The sequence below is a fragment of the Oryctolagus cuniculus genome, chromosome 4 (assembly GCF_051225735.1).
Source record: "Oryctolagus cuniculus isolate XC-2025 breed Fujian yellow rabbit chromosome 4, ASM5122573v1, whole genome shotgun sequence".
Classification (NCBI taxonomy): Eukaryota; Metazoa; Chordata; class Mammalia; order Lagomorpha; family Leporidae; genus Oryctolagus; species Oryctolagus cuniculus.
Genome location: NC_142870.1, coordinates 67941316 through 67966007, shown reverse-complemented (window position 1 = coordinate 67966007; position 24692 = coordinate 67941316). Strand labels below are relative to the sequence as shown.

Below are 24692 nucleotides of genomic sequence, written 5' to 3'. Positions count from 1 at the left end.
GTCCAAATAGCAAGCGAGCAAATCACATATGGACACAAATTAGCCTGATGCTAACCTGTTGTACTTTCTACAAAGCAAAAGGCTTTCCTCTCAGGAGCTTTGCTTTGCTGAAGATTTATAGGAAGGCTCTTCACCCCTGCAAGGCCCACACAGGCCATTGTAGCTCCCCACAGCCCTAATTCGCTGAAAGACTTGAGCGTTAGGCCTCCTCCACTCAGCATTACTTTCCCTCCTCCCCCATTAAAGCACCATTCCCTTAGGCTAACTTCTCAGCAAGGTGTCTGATTAGTTCAATTAGTCTTTTCCTTTTCAGATGAAAGAGACTGATAAGAAGGAAAGGTTGGCCTTTTAAATCTTGAGAGTACCATCAGCCTGAAGGAATTAGAGGAGTTCAGCCACCCCACGAGACTACTTGAACTTGCCCTTCAGGGAAAGTGTTTAGAGAGCTTTCCTAGTATTGCTTGGAGGAGCCACTACTCCTACATTGCACCCTAGACTGCTGTTTTTGTTAATTAGGGGGAAAATAACATCCCGTTTTCTTTCTTTCTTTCTTTCTTTCTTTCTTTCTTTCTTTCTTTCTTTCTTTCTTTCTTTCTTTCTTTCTTTCTTTCTTTCTTTCTTTCTTTCTTTTTAAGGTTTATCTATCCATTTGAAAGGCAGAGTTACAGAGAGGGAGACACAGAGAAACAGATCTTCCATCCTCTGGTTCACTCCCCAAATGACCTCAATGACAAGAGTCTGGGCTGGGCTGGGCTGAAGCCAGGAGCCAAGAGCTTCTTCCAGGTCTCCCATGTGGATGCAGAAGCTAAAGCACTTAGGCCATCCTCCACTGTTTCCCAGACCATTAGCAGGGATATGGATTGGAAGTGGTGCAGCTGGGACATGAACCAGCACCCACACAGAATGCCTGTGTCACAGGTGGTAGCTTTTACCAGCTAGGCCACAACACCAAACCTGGATCCCATTTTCAAAGTGTGGCTCTATCATAGTCTGACAATTTCACAAAGTATTTGTAAAGGCTTGTTTGCTGGATCTCTGTTTTAATTGGATACCAAAATGCAGTATCATGAGAGCCTGGGGTGCATTCTGTCCTCTTTATGCAACTGACATCATCCCCAAAGCAACGTCATTATTCATGTTAATAACAACTAATATTTTTGATGTGTAGTATACATAATTTCATTGAATGCTAACAAAATAAATAATAACAAAAAGCTCTTGTTACATAGGAATTGCTGCTTCTTTTATAAGATTGAAAATCACAGTGAAGTTGGGGGTTTGTGGTGCAGTGGTTTAAGCCTCTCCACTTAGGACGCCCACATCCCTTATCCAAGTGCTTGAGTTCAAGTACTATTTCCACTTTTGACCCAGCTTCCTAGTAACGTGTACCCTGGGAGGCAGTAGATGGTGACTCAAATGCCTGGGGACCTGGATGGAGTTCCTGGCTTTATGCTTCTGCCTGACTCACCCCTGCTGTTGTGGGCATTTAGGGGGTGAATCAGTGGAAGGAAGATTCTCTCTCTCTCTCTCTCTCTCTCTCTCTGCATTTCTCTCACTGTTGTCTGACTTTCAAGCAAATAAATATATAAATAAGTTTTAAATGAAAAATACAGGCCAGTGTTGCGGAGCAGAAGGTTAAGCCACCAATTGGGATGCCCACCTACTATATAGGAGTGCTGGTTTCAGTACAGGCTATTCCACTTCTGATTCAGCTCCTTGCCAATGCACCTGGGAGGCAGCAGAGGCTAGAAAAAGGGCTCCACTACCCACATAAGGGGTTCTTGGCTCCTCCCCCCTCCCCTCCTCCTCCTCCACCTCCTCCTCCTCCTCCTCCTCCTCTCCACCCTCTTTCTGTTTTTCCCTTTCTCTCTTGGCAGACTGCTTTTCAAAGAAATAAACTAATTAAATTTGAAAAAATAATTTTAAATAAAGACTAAATATCAAAGAAGCTAAATAATGTGTCCTACTTAAAATAGCTACTAAATAACATGGCTAGAATTTGAACCCAGGTCTTTTGACTTTCATATAATAGACCCTTGATTCAATTACACTCCCTAATGGACTGCAGGCTACATTTTAATAATGGATCCAAGAATACCTTTCAATATGTTGGATCGTATTCCAATGAAGACGAGACCAGTGATTATTTTGCCACTCATCTTTCTAAGGGAACTGGAAGCAGGTTGTTGAGGAAGAATACTTAGTAAGGGAAGCTTCCTTCTAGGGAGTCACAGTGCATGGTGGCCCAGGTCTTTAACCCCATAGAATTCTTTCTGAAACTTAACTGGGAAGCTGTTCTGCTGCCATGACAATGGGTCCTCCTGTATCTTTTAATTCAGTTGGATGTCTATTGGAGCTTTAGAAGCAAATGAGCAACAACTAAGGATAAAATTAAGAGTGAAGACCTACTAGATTGGCTCAGGAAACCCAAGCACCTAGATTTTTCTGGCTTTCTTTCTGATTAGCTTCACTCACTCCAAAGCCTTAGGACCCAGCCTAGCCAACCGAGCATCTCCTACTGCAAAGAATTGGCTTCTAACTTCGGTACCCACAGACCCCTATTTATTCTTTTTCCCCATGGCTCTGAGATCTGGAAACTCTTGGTGCCAATTACTAGAGTCTCAGTTATACACATCAATAGCCCTGCAGCACACAGCAGTGGAGTAGGTGCCCTAAAAATGGGTTTGAATCCTTCCTCAGTCACACAAGGGCTGAGTGTGCTTGATCAAGTTGCTAACTCCTGTGTCCTTCAGTTTCCCTTTCTGTATATAAACTATTTGGGGGACAAAAAAATCCAAGCAGTGAAGTTTTCATCAGATTCCTCACATATGTGAATCACTTACATGTGCTCATTAATTTCCCACCATCCATGTTCACATCCTTTCACGTTCTTCTTGGTTATTGAATAGTTATGGAATTTCAGTGCTATGCCAAGAGTCGATAGGGGAGTCTGTGAAAAAAAAAATCAAGTCAGAATATGCTTCATTCAAAGGGCATGTTTCAAGCTAAAATTCCTTTCCCACACTCACTACTCACCCCTTTGGCTTGTTGTTTTAAGGACATTCTATTCCTTGTGCCCTATGGCCCTTGGTGGGGAAGACCAGCACCTTACACAAACTGGACTAAGGAGGAGACCATATGGATAACGAAGGGAAGGAAACAGGGTTGGGTGTTTGTCCTAGCACTTAAGAATCTGGTTAGGACACCTGCACCCCACATTAGAATGACTATGGTTCCTGGTTCCCACTTTCTGCTAATGCAGACCCTAGGATGTAGTGGTGATGTCTCAAGTGGTTGGGTTCCTGCCATCCATGTAAGAGACCTGGATTGAGTTCTTGGCTTCTGACTTCTACCCAGCCACACCTTGCCATTTCAGGCATTTGGGAAGTAAAGAAACAAACAGGAAACACTGTCTCTCACTCTCCCTCTCACTCTTGCTCTCACTCTGTATGCTTCTTACATAAATAAATAAATAAATAAATAAATAAATAAGCAATTTTTTAAAAAGAGGGAAGGACATCAAGTAAACTGAAAATAGATCTTTGGGCCGGTGCCGCGGCTCATTAGGCTAATCCTCCGCCTTGCGGCGCCGGCACACCGGGTTCTAGTCCCGGTCGGGGTGCCGGATTCTGTCCCGGTTGCCCCTCTTCCAGGCCAGCTCTCTGCTGTGGCCAGGGAGTGCAGTGGAGGATGGCCCAAGTGCTTGGGCCCTGCACCCCATGGGAGACCAGGAGAAGCACCTGGCTTCTGCCATCAGATCAGCACGGTGCGCCAGCCGTGGCGGCCATTGGAGGGTGAACCAACGGCAAAAAAGGAAGACCTTTCTCTCTGTCTCTCTCTCTCTCACTGTCCACTCTGCCTGTCAAAAAAAAAAAATAGATCTTTGTAAAAATTAAGAGTGGGAATGGGAGAGGGAGGAGGAAAAAAGGTTGGAGTGTGGGTGGCAGGAGAGAGGGTAGGGTGGGAAGTACCACTCTGTTCCTAAATGTGTATATATGAAATACATGAAACTTGTGTAACTTAAATAACATCTTTTAAAAAAGGGAGAAGGAAGCAAGCAGCCTGGACCCAGGGAGCAACTGGGTGAGGTGAGACGTGGCAGCATCTCTGGGATTCAATTTCCTCCTGTTGGAAGGTCTTAAGTTTGAAAACACTCACTAGTTAATGACTGTAAACGCTTCCCTCTTTCAGTGAAAATAATGGGTTGGTTTATTTAAAGCATCGCTCACATTCTTAAGAAAGAGGAGAAATGAATCAATGTTCTCTTTTAAGGAACCTAGGTATCCCTGAAGGCTGTTACTGAGTCATCCTTCGTTTTCTCAGAAAAGGTTGAAAGAGAGTCACCTAAGTACGTGAGCCCACCCACCCACACACACACACACACGACCTGACCTATACATTGTACTGGGTGACATGTACCACACACATTACAGCCAATGTGGCAAAGCTTTTGTTTGGATTTTCACATGACTTCACAATCCTTTACCAGAGGTTTTCCACATTTCCAGGAAGTCAAGTTTTAGTTCATTCATTTCCAAGTTTTCAAATTCTAATTAGATAAATGATGACTATACTGCTTTTATTTTTTAAATTTATTATGTATTTTGTTGTGATAAAATTTGTGAATGCTCCACGGCCACTTGAAAAAAGTATTCTTGGCTTATTTTTCAAAGCTCATTCTAGTGGTTCATGTCCTTTCCACCCTTACTTATCGTCGCTCACTACCTCTGTCTTGAGCCAAGAAAAAGGGAACTAAAACTTTTTTTAAACAGTGTCACCTATCTTTGTCTTTCTACATTGTGTTCTTGTTGTTGTTGCTTCTTAAGATTTATTTATTTGAAAGGCAGAAATACAGAGAGAGAAATCTTCCATCTGATGGTTCACTCTCTAAATGAGTCTGGGCCAGGCCAAAGCCAGAAGCCAGGAGCCAGGAGCTATGAGCCAGGTGCTTCTTACTGGTCTCTCACAAGAGTGCAGGGGCCCAAGTACTTGGGCCATCTTCCGCTGCTTTCCTGCAGGGAGCAGATCAGAAGTGGAGCGTCAGAGATTCAAACCAGCACCCATGTGGGATGCCAGCACTGCACAGAGGCTTAAACTTCTGTGCCACAGCGCCGGCCCCTTGTGTTGTTTTATGGGTATGGATGCTATGTCGTTCGCTGTGTAAATACTTGTCATAATCAGATCTGGTGGACCTCCTCTCTATCACTGTAGATCGCCTTCCTTCTCTTACTTTAAAATCAAGGATACTATTGTCCTGATTTCATGTTGCCTGGGACTGTGAATCCTACTTTGCTTTTGCTTGCGCTGACTTGGAACAAAGTTTCCTTTCTGTTCAGCTTTATTGTGATTTTTTTTTTTTTGGTTCATTCAATTGCTTTTGAAAGCAAGATAAAGTTAAGTTTTAGGAATAGTTTGTAATTAAATTTTATGATCTTTTTCTTTAAATGAGTTTTACCCAATGTCTTTTAATGCTCTGACAGATTTTTTTAATTATGTCATTATGTATGTTATACTTGCATGTGTGCTTATGTCCTTCTTTTAATATACACTTAATATGGCAAACCGACTTTTACCACCTGCCTTCGAGAGGCAGATTTCTCTCTCTCTCTCCCTCTCTCTCTCTCTCCCTCTCTCTCTCTGTTTTATTTGACAGGCAGAGATACATAGAGAGATAAAGACAGAGACTGTCTCCTGATGCCAGGAGCTGGGAACTGAAGCCAGGTCTCCCAGGTGGGTGGTGTGTGCCACGTATTCCAGTCCCCACCTACTGCCTCCCAGGGTGTGCATGACCAGGAAGTTGGAACTGGGAGCAGAATTGGGACTTGATATGGGATCCAGGGTTCCCAAGCAGCAGCTTAACCACTTGGCCCAATGCCCGCCCCTCTTTCTCATTTGAGCATCACAGCCACCATGTTAGGCAAGTGGTATGATTTCCATTTTATAGAAGAAGGCAAGGCTGACCAAAGATCAGCTCCTTTCCCATGGTGAGGAAATGCAGACCAGAGGTTCAAACCAGTCCTATATTCCTCCAAAGCTGCACCCCACCCCCCCAGTCCCACCCCCACCCCATGAACACAAATGTTCTGGGCTCAATAGGTACAGGATTGCCTTATGTTCACCAAAAGCCCAGGACTCCTGAGGACCAATTTGGTCATCTGGCTATTTCTTCACATTACAATATATATAAGCATATATATATATATAGCATAAATATACATATACATGCAAACTAAGACATAATGTCTTTTGTAACAAAGTAAATACTATAGTGCAAGAACACTTTCGGCCGGCGCCGCGGCTCATTAGGCTAATCCTCCGCCTTGCGGCGCCGGCACACCGGGTTCTAGTCCCGGTCGGGGCGCCAGATTCTGTCCCGATTGCCCCTCTTCCAGGCCAGCTCTCTGCTGTGGCCAGGGAGTGCAGTGGAGGATGGCCCAAGTACTTGGGCCCTGCACCCCATGGGAGACCAGGAGAAGTACCTGGCTCCTGCCATCGGATCAGCGCGGTGCGCCAGCCGCGGTGGCCATTGGAGGGTGAACCAACGGCAAAAAAGAAGACCTTTCTCTCTGTCTCTCTCTCTCACTGTCCACTCTGCCTGTCAAAAAAAAAAAAAATAGATCTTTGTAAAAATTAAGAGTGGGAATGGGAGAGGGAGGAGGAAAAAAGGTTGGAGTGTGGGTGGCAGGAGAGAGGGTAGGGTGGGAAGTACCACTCTGTTCCTAAATGTGTATATATGAAATACATGAAACTTGTGTAACTTAAATAACATCTTTTAAAAAAGGGAAAAGAAGACCTTTCTCTCTGTCTCTCTCTCTCACTGTCCACTCTGCCTGTAAAAAAAAAAAAAAAAAAAAAAAAGAGAGAGAGAGAGAGAGAACACTTTCCATTCCAATATTCTATCAATAAACTTGGGCATTTTCACTATGCTCCATTGCTTCAAAATAAAACGTATTTCATGCACCTCCCCCAATTCATTGAGTCTCTCCATAGTGAAAGAAAATAAATTCTGTTGCATGTGTATTGTACTGACTCAGAACTGCCCACAATTCTACATTTGTACACAGGTTGGTCAAGGGGTATTTCTGCTTGAAAGTGGGGGAAAGAAGCACCGTTGCCTTGTATTTCAAGCTGTTCCAACAAATGAACAAGAAAGTAAGTTTACTATCTCCCTATGCTTCTGTGCTTTCAGTTTCTGTTCCGTACTACCTTGCCTTTGCATTGGGAAACTTAACCAGGTTACGGGAGAAATTTTGTGATTGAGACTGTAATAATGAATATTTCTTTAGTCAGTGATGGCAACACAATGCAGAACAGACTCCACATTTGCCAGTGGTTGTGCAAATGCTCATGCAACCCAGAACCCCATTCAGATGAGCACTAGAAATCCCTGTAGCAGAAATGCTTGCATATTCCCTTCATGGGAGTAGGGAGAGGCTCTCCCTTCGGGGAATCCTGTCCATTTCCCAAGCAATGGGAGGGGGGACTTACACAGCTCTTAGTAATCCCTGCACACACTGGGTGGACCTAAACTTTATGATGTTGGGCTGATGACATTTGAAACGTAACCATTCAAAGCACTGCTCCATTTTCTAAGATTCCAAAACTCAATTAGTGGGATACTGTCGCTCCCCCTCTTCGTGGAGGAGCAACACAGGACCCTGCGCTGTTCTTTCGTCTACTCGGCCCTCCCCGGGTTTGCTGCTGGTTCTTCCCGGGTTGGCTACTATCCCTTCCACCTCCGTGGAAGGGCAGTTCCCCCTGGCCACATTCCCCACTTCCGCAGGGGAGCGGCACACCGCCGGCCGGTTCTCTGGGGGGCTGCACAGGTGTTCCTTCAGCTAGATGTTCCCCATAGATGTTCCTGGTGCATGCCGTTTCTCTCCTCCTTTATAGTCCTTCTCTGCCAATCCCAACTCGGCTGAGTACGCTGCTCTCCAATCAGGAGCAAGTCCTACAGTTAATTGGTTGAACTGGAGGCAGCTGTGCGGAAGCTGTTTACTTCTCTCCCAGCGCCATATTGTGGGAGAGCAGATGCATAGAATAAGTCCTAATTCGAGCAACTTAGTCTAGTCCGGATTGCTCCCCACAGGATACACAAAGAAGGAAGGGAGAGGGAAGTAAACGTTCAGCTAAGTGATTGCTCTGAAACCCAGGAAAGCCGAACATCCATAGAAAAGGCAGGGAGAACTGAACTGACTTATGGAGGTGGTGTGATTCTTCTAGTCCTACCTGGCTCACCACTATGTGATTGACTCTGGCAAATGGTTTGCCCCCATATCTGCTTCTTTTCTATAAAACGTGATGAGAACAACTCTCCTACATCAACAGTATGTTTGGAGGAGCAAATAAGAATATGTGTGCTGGAAACACTACAGTGCTAAGCCAACGTAGACAAATTTTATAAACTCAGCATGCTTTTTATGGTTTTAGTGGTTGTTCCCTCTCCCCCAGTAGTCGGTAAGCTCTGAGGGGAGCAAGGACTCTATCTTGGTATTCATGGTGTTAAGTGGAGCCTGACCCACAACAGGCATTTGATTGGTATTTGCTGAGTGGATAAGAGAATGTAGGAGAGGAATCTGATGCTGTTTGTAGTGGAGTAAGAGCTAATTCTTTGCAGATACACGAAACCTCAAAACTCAGCTGACAGTGAGTTTGCAAACAGGGTTGATTGCTCTTCAGTAAACTTTGGAAATAGGACCAGACCCTAAAAGGGATTTTGGAGAAAAAAAAAATCAGCTTTTGGATTAAAAAAAGTTTTACCATGACTCAAGTCCATTTTTTGTTACTTGAGTCACCTGGTTCTTAGTTGTTTTTGGTTGAGTTGAAGCTATTTTACAGGTGAAAAAATGTCTTAACACTGATTTCCATTCAGAGTGTACTCTCACAGTGCTGGAGGTGGCTGTTCAAAGCCCTCAGAAACAGGCAGGGTTTCATTTAATCTCCCACCAAAGACAAACCTTGACCCTGGGAGACAAGGTCAGCCACGTGTTCCCTGTCTCCCCTCTCCCACTCCTCATTCCCTCAGGGATGTGTCCTTTTCCTAATAAGACTTCTTTGCATCAGCATTTCCAGATCCTCATTTCTGAAGTGATCTTATTTACAGCATGGCTAAAGACTACAGTGACATTGGGTGCTTTCATCCGAAGCTTATGGGTTACCATGGAGTCAAGATCCAGTGTATCTCCAAGGAAGCCCACATATTTCACAGGGCTTTTGAGAATGGTGCCTTTCTCATTCTGACTAACCTGAGAAGAGAAGCCTGGGTTGGGGGGAGTTGAAGCCACAGGGATTTGGTGTTTTCTCTTTATCCTTCTCCAACCCCTGCGTGCACCTCCTCACCACACCTCCCTCCAGCCCTTAGACGATCTGCTCAGCTGGGGCCTTGTGCTTCTGCTACCCGAGGCCTTGAAAAGCACAGTGAGCCAGTGGCCAGCACCTCTACCTTTTAATTATTTTAGAAATGTTTGTGATAATGGAAAAAAAAAAACATAAGGATACAAGTCATCAGGATGTTGACACCAATGATTTGGGTAGAAAATGAAATTATTTTAACAATCTAACTGGTAAGGGCATGCACAAGTCAACATACATGCCTCCTTCTGCAACTGCCTTCTTATCCTGGGTATCCATGTGGCTAGCTTCCTCATCTCTCAGGTTTCTCAGCAAATGCTCCTTTGTCATTGAGAGTTTCTCCAACCTTCCCACTTAAGATAAAAAATCCCTGCCTTGCTACCCTTCACATCCCCACTCCCACTCATCATATAGTGCCTCTTTCCTGATTTATTTTTCTCCATAGCACTGTCTCTCCTTTTGATATCCTGTGTACACTGGCCTTGCCTACTGCCTACCTCCTGCTACTGGGAGGTAAGCTCTCTGAGAGCAGGACTTTTTGTTGCCAGGTTTCGTGGATTCTCAGTGTGTAGAATAGTCCCTGTGTGCCTGGCCCATTATGGTCCCTCAAGAACACACTGAACGAATGCAAGCTACATACTGCTTGCCACATACATCCAAATGGCTCTCTCCACACAATAACAACATATATACTAGTGAGCAAAGGTAGCCCTCCCTCCACATGATACTACAGCCAGAGAAAGAAAAACAGCTTACAGTCTAATATTAAAAAGGGGCAGGGAGTGGCATTGTGACAAGAAGACATCTTACACTGAAGCACTGTTTCAAATCCTGGCCACTCCTCCTCCAATCCAGATACCTGCTAATGTACCTGCTGCCTGGGAGGGCAGCAGAAGATGGCCCAGGCACTTGGGCCCCTGCCACCCATGAGGAAGACTTGGATGAAATTCCTAGCTCCTGGCTTCTATTTTGCCCAGTCCCAGCCATTGCAGCCATTTAAGAAGTGAAACAGTGAAAGAAAAATGTCTCTATCTCCCTGTAATTGCTTTTCAAATAAACAATTTTTTTTCAAAAAAAAAAAAAGAGGAATGCCATATCTAACATCAGAGGGAGATGTATGTATTTCATACAAATTTGTGCTCTGGTTTGCTTATAAAACAAAAATGTGTATTGCCTAATCCAGTTTATTATTAACTATTTCCATTATGATGGTGTAATTAAGAATTGAGAAATTATCTCTATCATAACAAAAATAATTCTTTGATCCTGCAACAATGCTTTTGCATTATTTTGCACAAATAAAATTAACTGGAGAAATAAGCTCTATCTATTAAGAGAAGTTGATTGGTGGGCAGAGAGTTGAAACTCCAGGAAAACTGGGTAATATATGTCAATAAAGTTTAAATTTTAAAAATTTAATGATAATCATTTTGTAATATGAAAAATAAGATGATGGTATTCAAAAAAAGTAGTGCTAGAAACAGAATAGCAGTGTTTCTCTGAGACACTGGTAAAACTCAGCTACCTGAAATTTCCAGGTACACTTGCACTTTGGAGGGTAGTAGCTTGGGTAATATGGACTCAGAATCTTCCCTTCAAAGCTAGTGATTTCTTTGATCAGCACCGTGTTTTCACACTCTGAAAAAGATATCCAGTAACACACAATGATTTAAGAGGAAAATACACAGATGCATTTCTTTAATTACAAATACATGCTTCTTTGACCAATAAGCTGGTACTTTTTTTGATTTTTTATTTTTTTTTTAAATAGCACCCTAAAGATATGTAGCTAAAATACTTTGTTCCCAAAATAAATTTGCTTTCAAACCATATGATTTGGCGGCAGATCTGAAGGTTGCTATTACTCTCTTTTAAAGTGTAGCTCTGGCTGGCGCCATGGCTCAATAGGCTAATCCTCCACCTTGCGGCACACCAGGTTCTAGTCCTGGTTGGGGCGTCAAATTCTGTCCCAGTTGCCCCTCTTCCAGTCCAGCTCTCTGCTGTGGCCCAGGAGTGCAGTGGAGGATGGCCCAAGTGCTTGGGCCTTGCACCCACATGGGAGACCAGGAGAAGCACCTGGCTCCTGGCTTTGGATCAGCACAGTGCGTCGGCCGCAGCGCGCCGGCTGCAATGGCCATTGGAGGGTGAACCAACGGCAAAGGAAGACCTTTCTCTCTGTCTCTCTCTCTCACTGTCCACTCTGCCTGTCAAAAATAAAATAAATTAAAAAAAAAAAAAAGCATAGCTCTGACCTCAGAGACACCTGTAACACAGCACAGCAACCCCTCCACAGAGGCCCCTCCCCCAGCCCACAGTGTGATCATTCGCACCTGCCTTCTCCAGCCCTGAGTCACTGTTGCTTTCTGTGTGTACACCATCCATGATACCTTTCAGGCCTTCTCTTGTTGCCTTCTGTGTTACCTGATGAACACTTGATGTTAAGAGCTCCTTATTAAATTCACTTGGTTAAAATCACTAATGCATCCTCTGTCCTCCGGCTGGACCGTGACCCAGAGTCCCTCGCTAGTACCCCAAACATTGAAGCAGAGCCTCAGGGAAGATGAATGCTTCTATCTTCAAGCTCTGTTAATATTTCCAAAAGTGACTTTTCTTTTCTTTTTTTTTTTTTTAATTGGAGAAGACTTACTTTGTTCTGGAATGACCTCAAAATATGCCCGGATTCCTGACAGCCTTCTTATATGAGGAGATTTAAATGTCACCAGCATGAGATTATTTGTAGAAACAAATGACATTAATGTCCTCGTAGGTTCACAAATTCTGAAATTGAACAACAAAACAAAAGTACAGGAACAACAGATTATTCGAGGAATGGTTCCATCCAACACTAATTCCACACATTTCCGGATCCATCCACATGGATCCTGTAAATCAGTCTCTGCCAGCCAGATCTTCATCTATCAGTAACCAAAGGGAACTACCAATGGAACAGAGCTGAAAACCATACAGAAATTTCTGTCCAGTAATGAATATCAAAGGATTCTCCTGCATGGCCACCATTGGACCCTCTTGAGAGCAAACAAGATTTTAAAAAGCCAAGCATTCAACACTAAGATCAAGGGCGCTGTGCTGAGGAAAACTAGGCTCAAAACTGAACTCCATCATTCAGCTGGATAACGATGCTGGCAATCAAGGAACCGTCTCTTAGAAAGCAATAGCTTCCCGATAACAGTGTGCTTCTCACTGTACTGTGGTGAGCAGTAAGGGAGATAATCCAATGTCTGAAACGATGAAAACAGCAAGGACTGAGGAATGGGCGCCAGCACAAACCTACTTTTCACAGAATATCCTCCTATCGTATTTGAATTTTTAGCATGTACATCCGCAACCCAAAATATGAATACATACATACAAACACACGTGAAGTACTTCTACCTACATATATAAACAGTTACAAGCCGTAAGATAAGGGCAGGCATCTGCACAGCAGTTGAGATGCCACTCAGGATGCTCTCGTCCCATGTCGGGGCACCTGGCTCCAGTCCTGGCTCCACATTTGATCCCTGCTTCCTGCTAGTGCACGCCCTGGGAAGCAACAGATGATGGCTCGGCGGGGGGTTCCTGCCACCCACATGAAAGATTCAAATGGCAGTCCGGACTCCTGGCTTTGGCCTGGCCCAGCCCCAGCTCTTGCTGGCATGTGGGAAGTGCACAGGTGGATCAAAGATCTTTCTCCCTTCTCTGTCTCTCTTTCTCTTTTTCAAATAAAACAAAAATAAGAGAATACAATTTTTTTAAAAAACATAATTCATATGGCCATTTAGCACAGTAGGTAACAATAATTTCTTAACAAAGACTAACTCATTATTAGCGTATCAAATATTAAGCATTCATAAACAAATGTCTACTAATAGGTAAACAACACAGGATATGTATTAGTGCATATTTTTGTAATCATATATTCATGAATGAAAGGACTTATGCTAAAACAGAAATTTGTTTTGGGTAATGCTTGTTTTCGAAGTAGTTAATACTGTTTTTACTGCCTGACCTCATTTTCTGCAATGAACATATGTCATCTTTGTAATAAGGAAAACAATTCTACCATTTTATAAATACTGTGCAAAGATATTTATTTTTATACTCTATTAAAGCAGTTGGAGGGCCAGCACATAGGTTAAAGCCTCCGCCTGGAGTGCCAGGATCCCATATCAGCGCCAGTTCTAGTCCCGGATGCTCCTCTTCTGATCCAGCTCTCTGTATGGCCTGGGAAAGTAGTAGAAGATGGCCCAAGTCCTTGGGCCCTGCATCCACGCGGGAGACCCAGAAGAAGCTTCTGGTTGCTGACTTCCAATTAGCTCATCTCCAGCTGTTGTGGCCATTTGGAGAGTGAATCAGAGGATGGGAGATTCTCTCTCTCCCCCACCCCCACCTTGCTCTCTCTCCCTGGCTCTGTGATTCTTTCAAAAAATCAAAAATAAATCTTTTGGGGCCGGCGCCGTGGCACAGCAGGTTAACGCCGTGGCCTGAAGAGCCGGCATCCCATATGGGCGCTGGTTCTAGTCCCAGCTGCTCCTCTTCCGATCCAGCTCTCTGCTGTGGCCTGGGAAAGCAGTGGAAGATGGTCCAAGTCCTTGAATCCATGCACCCACATGGGAGACCTGAAAGAAGCTCCTGGCTCCTGCTTCAGATCAGCGCAGCTCTGGCCATTGCGGCCAATTGGGAAGTGAACCATTGGAAAGAAAACCTCTCTCTCTCTCTCTCTCTCTCTCTCTGCCTCTCCTCTCTCTGTGTAACTCTGACTTTCAAATAAATAAACAAATTTTAAAAAATAAAATAAAAAAGAAGCAGTTGGGCTTCATAGTGATCTCAATAAGAGTAAAATTCCACAACATATCTCATATTGCAGGCACATTGGCTGAAGCTCTTGCTGCAAGTGGCAAACATCGAGGGCGAAGGCTCTGGCAAGGAGCTGAAGTACATGGGGAGCTAAATGAAGCAAGGCTCAGTCTCCGATGCCGAGATACCCACAGAAATCTAAGTGGAATCCAGAAACTGTACAACAGAAACTTCAGCCCACCAACAAAGAGTGCCTGGGTGGTACCTGTACAAGACGGTGCTCCGGATTGGCAAGAGGGAGTCATAAATGGCCAGGGAGTCGGTGACACAGTTGTCGGCTTCAATTTCGACGGATTCAATCGAGAGACGGATCAGGTATCCCATAATGGCCACCAGCTTGAAGTGACACATTAGCCTCCCTGAGGTCGCAGAAATCTCTAGAGGGTAGCGGAGGGACAGATGATCTGCGTAGAAGTACTGAGAGCAACCTTTTTCTGTGGAGACAGCACTTTCTCTTTTTTTCTGTTGTTTCCTTAGAAATGACTCTTCTAGCAATCTTGACAGGAAAGTAAAGAGCAAAGGACCTGAGGTGGAGAAGGTCTGCTGGCTTTGCCAGCCTCGCATCCAATCCCCACTCTCCTGCAACAGCACCTAGATTTTACCTGGAGACACTGTCCCTGCCCTGTCTATATAGTTTTCTCTTTGTATTTTTTAAGATTTATTTTACTTATTTGAAAGAAGATTTACAGAGAGAGGTAGGGCCAGAGAGAGAGAGAGAGAGTCTTCCTTCTGCTGGTTTACTCCTCAAATGACCACAATAACCAGAGCTGAGCTGATCCGAAGCCAGGAGCTTCTTCTGGGTCTCTCATGTGGGTGCAGGGGTCCAAGGACTTGGGCCATCTTCTACTGCTTTCCTAGGCCTTAGCAGAGAGCCAGATTGAAAGAAGAGCAGCCGGGACTAAAACCGGCACCCATATGGGATGCCATAGCTGCAGGCTGGGGCTTTAACCCACTGCGCCACAGCACCAGCCCCATGTCTATATAGTTTGATGGGGGTTAAACTCACCCCCAGCTATAGAGGCGGGTACATGACCCAGAATGGCCAAAGTCAAAGAAGTTGCCTGAGGAACATGCATTTGGCACAGCAGTTATGATGCAGCTCAGGGTACCCATATTCCTTATTAGAGTGTCTGGGTTCTAATCTTGGCACCACTCCCAATTCCAGCTTCCTGCTAATGCAAACCCTGGGAGGCAGCAGATGATGGCTCAAGTGGTTGGGTCCCTGCCACCCACGAGGGAGACCTGGATGGAGTTCCCAGTTCCTGATTTGGCCTGGACCAGCCTTGGCGATTGTGAGAATTTGAGGAATGAACCAGCAAATAAGATCTCTCTCTCTCTCTCTCTCTGTCCCCCACCCCTGCCTTTTATATACATAAAATAAGAAATTAGTTCAGGAATGGGATGTCAGCCAATATGGACAATGAAACCCAGTCTGAAGTCTCAAGAATTCTGCTAGAACTGCCAGAAAATATTGTGTGTGTGCAGGGAAAGGGGGTGGTTTCCATGATGATTGAGAAAATAAGAAATTATACATTTGGATATGCTGGTGGCCATTTTTGCCACCACAATAGAAAAAGAAATTGATAATGAAGCCTCAACAGAAGGCAGAGATAGAGAGTCCTAATATTTTCTTTTAGAACCTAGATCCAGGCACACCTGAAGCCAGAATATTCCATATCTATCCTAGGTGTATGCGTCTGTCAAATCTCTTTTGTGCTTGAGCCAGTTTGAATGTATTTATGCCTCTGGTAACTAAAAGAGCACCAAAAAGCATCATAACTAGAAAAGAAGAATTATAAGCAAAAAGGATACTAGTGAGAGCTGGGGGAGAGAAGAGAGACCACGTGCAAAAATTTACCAGATCCTATTGTTGAAGAGTAATCTGATCGAAGCCCAGCTGCATTAAGAAAGCACACGGAACAGAGTCTGTTAGTGCCTTGATTTCATGTTGCTAGCATTTTGCTTAGTAAAAATTATTTTCAGTCCATTTCTTTAAAAACAACCAAACATATCTGTGATTTGTTTTAAAATACCCAGTGAGGATGTGGGAGGTTGTTCAGGTATTTAACGATCCAATAGGACTACAATAAGTTGATAGTTGTTGAAGCTGAAGCTGAATAAAGGATATACTAGAGTTCATTATAATCTTCTCTTTACTTCTGCACCCTTAAAATCATTTATAGTTACACATTTCAAATATTTTTAAGGTAAAAAGGCAACCAAAACAAACATAATAATCAGTCCTGTGTCTGAAATAGTAAAGATGATGCAGGCTTTTTCACTAGAGGTTCTTCATCCATTCACGTGCATATATGTATTAGCCAACTACTGTATGACTAGCATATATGTATATATTTATTTCATATATATGTGTGTGTGTATGTATATAATAAAAGCTGTATACACTTGGGATGCTTGGGAATACACAAAAATTAAACCATTTGTCTGGACAGAGGATTAAATTTGCATTTGACAAGGCTATGGATCAGGCAATTTTGGAACACGGGGCCCTGCTACATAATCTAGGTATGTTTCTTTAGGGACAAGGAAAGAGGCTAGATAAGCCTCAGCAAAATTTTTCTTTCTCCAAGACTTCATTCCTTAGGAACTTAGTTTGACAATACTTGAGCCAAATAGATGTAAGGAGAGTTACATATTAATAAATTGAATTTTATGCATATTTTGTCCTCAGTTCTATTGTTCATTCACTGTATGATATGTATATATTTACCAGTTTCCTTAATCAGCATAGTCCCACTGACTTCAGTAACCCTGGGCCACTGGGATTGTGGAGGAGGAAACTGGATTGCAAGGTTGACTACCATAGTGACAAGCATAAGGAAGGAAGGGTTAGAGGAAAGTTAGCCAACAATCACCATTTAGTACCACAGAGTCCATGTCCACAGCCAGACCCTGCAAACTCCCCACAGAGGTCCGGTTGATGATGCTCGTCTGGATGGAGTCCTTCAAGATGGCTGCCACACAGTCCTCACAGAAGAAGTGGCCCTTGGCATGGGGCATGACAAACACAATCCAAAAGTGGACAAGGAGGCCACCTTTGTTGTTGCTGCTATAGTAGAAATAAATAGAGAGAGAGAGATTCAGGGATACTTCTTGGGAAGTAAACTTTTCACAGGGAGGCAGTACCCCAACAGACAAGGCTGGAGAACACATTCAGCTAAACCTAATTCCCTTCTCTGAGTGGTCATTGGTCCCTATTTTGGGGATTGGAAGGAAAAGCATCATGTGACATGCATTCTGATGACTATGTTATATTCAAATCTAAAATCATTGTTGTATAGTTATATCTCAGTGGAGGGTATACTATTTCCATGGATATTTGGTGTTCACTCTGACCTCAAAGCCTGAACTCCTAATTGCACAAATACTACCATTTTTAAATGAAAGACAAAAGAGAGTAGTAGATAATTGGGGAGTGGGAGGTGAAGGAAAGTTCACAGTTGCTTTACGCAAGGCTTCTCAGTGCCTTTAGTAGGTCAAAATGGATTGTGAATCTCTATGGATACAATGGAGGTAGCCAAGGTGGAATCTAATACACCATGCACAATTTTTCCTAAAAACTATTTGACCTTGAAATCTTTTTTTTTCCCCCTTAAGATCTCTAGTGACCACTTCTTCGTTGAACATATTTTGAGAAATCGTGGTCTGAGCTTTACTTTCACCTCCACCTCAAGCCAATATGGTAGCCATGTTTATGGCCACTTTGCCCAACAGCACTGATATGGAGTTCGGGATTTCCACAATGGGGAGCAGATGGAATTTGAGGAGAGGGTGCATGGCATAGAAGGTTAAGCTGAGACACTTGAGAAAGGTACAAACTCAGCCCTTCCACAGCTTAAGGAGAATTTATAGCAGTGAAGACAGAACTCTCAAAACAAGGGACAGGCTTTACCTGACATCAGCAACAACAGACTGCTTGTAAAATTTGGAGAAGGCAGAGGTTGTGTAAACCAGGTTTACCTGCAAAAGAATTGAGGTGTCTGAAGCCTTTCAAATTCAACTTCCTTCCACCGCAACTTGCAAGTTGCAGGGCCATGCTCTAACAGCTAGCAAGGAGAAAAGCCACCTGCAAACTGAAGGTCCCTACCTCCAAATGCAGGCATTATTTCTTGAATTCAAATACAGCCTTACTTCTGTAGCAATTCTTGAGTTACTTTCATTTATCTGTCTGTGAGGCAGAATTGCCCCGATTGCTCTCTTTAAAGACTTGGATCAATCTTAATTTCTGTATTCTGCCCACTCCAAAGTGTAACTTTCTGCACAGGTAACAAATCAAACTCATTTAAGCACCTTTTCATAGTATTTGACCCAGCCTCTGTTCTATTTAGAAGGCCATCACTGTGTCTTAAGAACACGTTCCTCTTTTAGCCACCAGGGGGCGAAGATGCCCAAGGCCAGCTCCATTTTCCCCTGCAGAAGAGTAGGGACGTCCCCAGCCCTTTTAAAACCCCAGGATCTCAAAGGAGAGCTATGCCAATTTACCTTCTTTACCTCTACTTAGCATTTCTAAAGCCAACTTCATTCTCTTGTCCCAAATCTCCTCCTCCTGTGCCCTCCTCCATAATTGCAAAGCCATCTACCTAATTGCTCAGAATACAAAAATAAAAAAGTAAAAATAACCTTAGAAATTATAAAGAACCATGGAAAACAAATGAGCTGTGCAGTTAAATTTACTGTGCAATAATGACTGTTTCTTAGGGCAACATTTCATGCATTGATTAAGACACCGCCTGGCACATCCATATCCAATACTGGAGCTTCTGTTCCATCTCCTGATTCCGGCTTCCTGGGAATATGCATCCTGAGAGGCAGCAGGTGATGGCTCCAGTACTTAAGTCCCTGTCACCCACGTGGGAGACCCTGCTTGAATTCTGGGCTCTGCCTTCAATCTAGCTTACCCCTGGCTCTTGGGAACATTGGGAAAGTGAACCAGGGAGTGGAAGATCTCTCTCTCCCTCTGTTTGTGTCTCTGTATCTCTTTGAAATAAAATATAACAAATATATAAATATTTTAAGAGATTTTATTTGTTTATTTGAGAAGTAGAGTTACAGAGAGAGAGAGAGAGGGAGAGAGAGAGACAAAGTTCTTCCATCTGCTGGTCCACTCCTCAATGGCCAGACCTGCGCCAATCAGAGGCCAGGAGCCAGGAGCCAGGAGTTTCTTCCCAGTCTCCCACATGTGTGCAGGAGCCCAAGCACTTAGGCCATCTTCCACTGCTTTCTCAGGCTATAGCAGAAAGCTGGATGGGAAGAGGAGCAGCTGGGACTAGAACCAATGCCCATATGGGAAGCTGGCACAGCAGGCAGAGGCTTAGCCTACTATACCACTACACCACAGTGCCATCCATAAATAAATATTTTTTAAAATTGTGTTGACTAGTCAAAGCCAAAATTAGCAATTGGGATTACATCAAAATGAGAAGTTTCTGTACTGCAAAAGAAACAGTCAGGAAAGTGAAAAGGCAACCAACAGAATGGGAAAAAATATTTGCAAACTATGCAACAGATAAAGGATTAATAACCAGAATCTACAAAGACATCAAGAAACTCCACCAAAAAAAAAAAAAAAAAGCAACCCACTTAGGAGTTGGGCCAAGGACCTCAATAGACATTTTTCAAAAAAGGAAATCTAAATGGCCAACAGACACATGGAAAAATGTTCAGGATCACTAGCCATCAGGGAAATGCAAATCAAAACCACAATGAGGTTTCACCTCACCCTGGTGAGAATGGCTCACATTCAGAAATCTACCAACAGTAGATACTGGCAAGGATGTGGGGGAAAAGGGACACTAACCCACAGTTGGTGGGAATGCAAACTGGTAAAGCCACTATGGAAGTCAGATTCCTCAGAAACCTGAATATAACCCTACCATACAACCCAGCCTTCCCACTCCTTGGAATTTACCCAAAGGAAATTAAATTAGCAAATAAAAGAGCTGTCCTCTCTGCTGTGGCCTGGGAAGGCAGTGGAGGATGGCCCAAGTCCTTGGGCCCTGCACCTGCATGGGAGACCAGGAGGAAGCACCTGGCTCCTGGCTTCAGATCTATGCAGCTCTGGCCATAGCAACCATTTGAGGGGTGAACCAAGGGAAGGAAGACCTTTCTCTATGTCTCTCTCTCTCTCACTGTCTAACTCTGCCTGTCAAAAAATAAATAAATAAATAAAAATTTAAAAAAATAAAAGAGCTGTCTGCACCTTAATATTTATTGCAGCTCAATTCACAATAGCTAAGACATGGAATCAACCTAAATGTCCATCAACAGTAGACTGGATAAAGAAATTATGGGATATGTACGCTATAGAATACTATACAGCAGTTAAAAAAAGAAATCTGGTCATTTGCAACAAAATGGAGGACTCTGGAACACATGATGCTGAGTGAATTAAGCCAGTCCCAAAGGGACAAATATCATATGTTCTCCTTGATCAGTGACAACTAACTGAGCACCAAAAAGGAAACCTGTTGAAGTGAAATGGACACTATGAGAAACAATGACTTGATCAGCCCTTGTCCTGACTGTTGATGAACAACTCAATACTTTATCCCTTTTAGTATTTTTTTATTCTACTTAATACTATTGGTTGAACTCTATAATTAACACACAATTATTCTTAGGTGTTGAAATTTAACTGAAAAGTGATCCCTGTTAAATATAAGAGTGGGAATAAGAGAGTGAGGAGATGTACAGTTTGGCACATGTTCAATCGGACTTGCCCCAAACGGTAGAGTTAGAAACGTGCCAGGGGATTCCAATTCAATCCCATCAAGGTGGCATGTACCAATGCCATCTTACTAGTCCAAGTGATCAGTTTCAGTTCATAATTGATCATAATGATAGGATTAAGAGTCAAAGGGATCACATAAACAAGACTAGTGTCTGTTAATACTAATTGATAGAATCAAAAAGGGAGAGAACGATCCAACATGGGAAGCGGTATACACAGCAGACTTATAGAATAGCAGATGTCCTAAACAGCACTCTGGCCTCAGAATCAGCCCTTAAGGCATTCAGATCTGGCTGAAGAGCCCATGAGAGTATTTTAGGCATGAAAAGCCAAGACACTCTGGAAAGAAAAAAAAAAAAAAAAAACACCTAAATGAAAGATCTCTTTGAATGAGATCCCAGTGGAAAGAACGGGCCATCAAAGAAGGAGGTGTCTTTCTCTGAAGGGAGGCGAGAACTTCAACTTTGACTATGATCTTGTCTAAATAAGATTGGAGTCGGCGAACTCAAAAGGCTTCCATAGCTTTGGCAACTCATAACAAGAGCCTAGGGTGATTACTGACACCATAAACAAGAGTGTCAATTGTTAAGTCAACAACAGGAGTCACTGTGCACTTACTCCCCATGAAGGATCTCTGTCCTTAATGTGTTGTCCAATGTGAATTAACGCTATAACTAGTACTCAAACAGTACTTTACACTTTGTGTTTCTGCGTGGGTGCAAACTGTTGAAATCTTTACTTAATATATACTAAATTGATCTTCTGTATATAAAGATAATTGAAAATGAATCTTGATATGAATGGAATGGGAGAGGGAGTGGGAGATGGGAGGGTTGTGGGTGGGAGGGAAGTTATGGGAGGGAAAAAGCCACTGTAATCCAAAAGTTGTACTTTGGAAATTTATATTTATTAAATAAAAGTTAAAAAAATAGTTAAAAAAATAAAATAAAATTGTGTTGCCTAAACCTGCTGAGCCGTCATTCTCTTTTTCTTTCCATCCATTAACATGAGCAAAATATTATAATTAAGATAATTTAAAGAATTAATCCTATGTATCAGAGGAGGGTTTCACGATGAACCCACTACAGACAGCACAGCATTCAGTAAGTAAGAGCCACTCTGCTAGTCGTGGCTCTGAGTGCTTCCTTTCTCTCTCACAACCCTTGCTCATTCTAGCTTGCAAGGTACCTGTCACTGTGTAAGGTCACTGCTATCCAACCCCTCCGTTACTGTGGAAATACAGACTGGAGGAAATTTAATGTGCCGAGAACTGTTGGTAATGTGCCAAGAGATGTGAATAGATTTTTCATTTCTATTTGGCCAAGTTATTAAAAGGTCGGGAAATCATCCAAGGAAATAATCAAATTAGCTTTATGTGATATATATACCTTATGTGGCAGTTTTGTTGTCAAATTATAGTAGAAAAATTGGAAATAGTTTAAACATACAACAAAAAGAGATTTGCTAATTTTGAGATACTTAAAACTTATATTTTCTAAAAGAGAGCCAGGTGCTTCCTCCTGGTTTCCCATGCGGGTGCAGGGCCCAAGCACTTGGGCCATCCTCTACTGCCCTCCCGGGCCACAGCAGAGAGTTGGCCTGGAAGAGGAGCAACCAGGACAGAACCAGCACCACAACCAGGACTAGAACCCAGAGTAGCAGCACCATAGACGGAGGATTAGCCAAGTGAGCCGCAGCACCAGCCTTTTTTTTTTTTTTTTTTTTTGACAGGCAGAGTTAATCATATTTACTTTCATAGACACATGCAATCTAGTGCTAAAAAATCAGATTATTGGGGTTGGCATTGTGGTGTAGCATGTTAAGCCTCCACCTGTGACACTGGCATTCCATGTGAGTGCTGGTTCGAGTCCCAGTTGCTCCACTTCTGACCCAGCTCCCTGCTAGTGCACCTGGGAAAGCAGCGGAAGATGGCCCACCCTGCACCCACGTGGGAGACCTGGAAGAAGCTCCTGGCTTCTGGCTTCGGCCTGGCCTGGCCTGGTTGTTGTAGCCTTCTGAGTAGTGAACAAGCAGATGGAAGATCTCTCTCTCTGTCACAACCTCTCTCTCTGTAATCTGACTTTCAAATAAATAAATAATTTTAATAAAAAAGAGAAGGGATTTATCTTTGGTAATACTAATAAAGGTTTTTATATTGTTTGTTATGTTTTCCTGAGTTTTACAAACCTTTGTAACATGCATTGTTCTATAAGAAAAGTGAATATCACTTTGTGTGGAAAAAAAAAAAAAAAAGAACCCGTGGAGACATTGCCAACTTCTCAGGTTGAAATAGGGGCATATGGATTACATATAACTTCTGATCGGGAAGGTGTTTGAAAAATCATCTGATCGCATTCCTTTGTTTTACAGATGGGGCAAAACAAGCTCAGGGAGTCATTTCTTTCTTACATCAATCAGAAAAAGCATAAGCAATTCCTTTGTCGAGCAAGGATAAGCTAAAATCCCACATTTCCCTCTGTCCACGTCCTAAAGCTACCCTGCCCTCTGCTTTCCTGAAGGCTGCCGACCCCACCACCCTGTCTTGGCACCGCCCTCCCAGCCCCGCCCCCCATCACCTCACCACTTGCTGCACTGTCCGTGCCACTGAGAGAAATTCCCTGGACTCCTTCTGTCGGTGCTCAGGAAGAAACTCCATGTTGGTGATGCGAAACATGCCAACGAAGTAAAAGGCGTCTTTACTCTCCGTCTTACCTGTAGAGTAGGAGAGAACGCCATGACAAGGGTTTCCCATCAGCCTGGCTGCAAGGCACCGTCCTGTCTGTGTCAGTATAGGCAGCTACATGTTTTTCTTAGCCTGTGCTGCTCTAAGTGCAGCCAGCCACCTCTCCTCCATCTGCAAATGACCATATCTCTTTGAATACTTTTCCTAGCCTCTTCCGGCAAATACGTAGGATGAGATTAAAAGATAAAAGCTCCACTTCTTGGGCATTATTCACGTTCTAGAGTAGCTAAGGGCCAAGAACAACATGCACACAACTTGTGTGGGCCACCTCTCTGGAGAGGAAGGAAGGAAAGAAGCCCTGTCCATCACCGAGTTCTGGGGTGGAGTCAGCCTCGTGGGAACAGAGGGACCCCCGCTAAGCATCACCCTGGAGTTCTTGGTCATTCCCGACTCTTGGGGCTGCGTGTCTATGGTACCAGGCCAGCCTTGGGCTGGTCCAAAATACGGACAATTCATCCTTCCGATGAGCCACAAAGAATGGCCTTCAGCTGGGTGTCAGGTCCCTCCTGCTCAATTACAGTGCCCAGGGAGGACACTGGGACAACTGCTGCCCAGGAGGGTGGGTCTCAGTAGCCTGGGGGCATCTGTGAACACCCACCGCCCACTGGCTGCGGGGAATGACAGCCTCTCCTTTCTCTGGTTTCTTTTTGTTGACATTTTCTTCCTTTTTGGTGCCACCTACAAGCTCCCACAGCCCTTGTGCATGCCTTTCCTTGGGAACACACCTCACTGTCTCATCACTTTTCTGTCCTCGTGTTCAAGCTCTCTGGCCTGGAGCAGGGTCAGTGCCTGACTGAGCTCTGAAACTCAGTAAATGTTTGAGGAAAGCAAGAGGGAGAAAGAGAGAGAGAGGCAGAGAGAGAGAGAGAGAATACTCTCTAAGCACATGGCAATGCTAAATAAATGATGGCAGAATTAAAAAAGAAACGTGAATGCTGGGAAGCAGCTTCCAGGGTCACTGTAGCCTCAGGCAGTGCAGTGAGGCTGTGG

The 24692-nt window shown here is 43.6% G+C and overlaps 1 protein-coding gene across 2 annotated transcripts in view; it reads right to left on the bottom strand.

Moving 5' to 3' along the window:
- TMPRSS7 (transmembrane serine protease 7) overlaps positions 1–24692 on the bottom strand; it is a 46870-nt gene that overhangs the window by 17715 nt on the left and 4463 nt on the right. The window contains exons 3-10 of one of the 2 annotated variants that reach the window (XM_070072104.2): positions 23541–23671; positions 18122–18189; positions 17085–17278; positions 16067–16105; positions 14414–14642; positions 11999–12129; positions 10877–10989; positions 2844–2950 (exon numbers count right to left, since the gene is read on the bottom strand). In XM_070072104.2, the coding sequence (XP_069928205.2) occupies positions 2844–2950; positions 10877–10989; positions 11999–12129; positions 14414–14642; positions 16067–16105; positions 17085–17278; positions 18122–18189; positions 23541–23671 (1012 nt within the window). Of the gene's footprint in view, positions 1–2843; positions 2951–10876; positions 10990–11998; positions 12130–14413; positions 14643–16066; positions 16106–17084; positions 17279–18121; positions 18190–23540; positions 23816–24692 lie in introns of those variants that run through there. The other variant, XM_070072105.2, reaches the window with a different exon arrangement.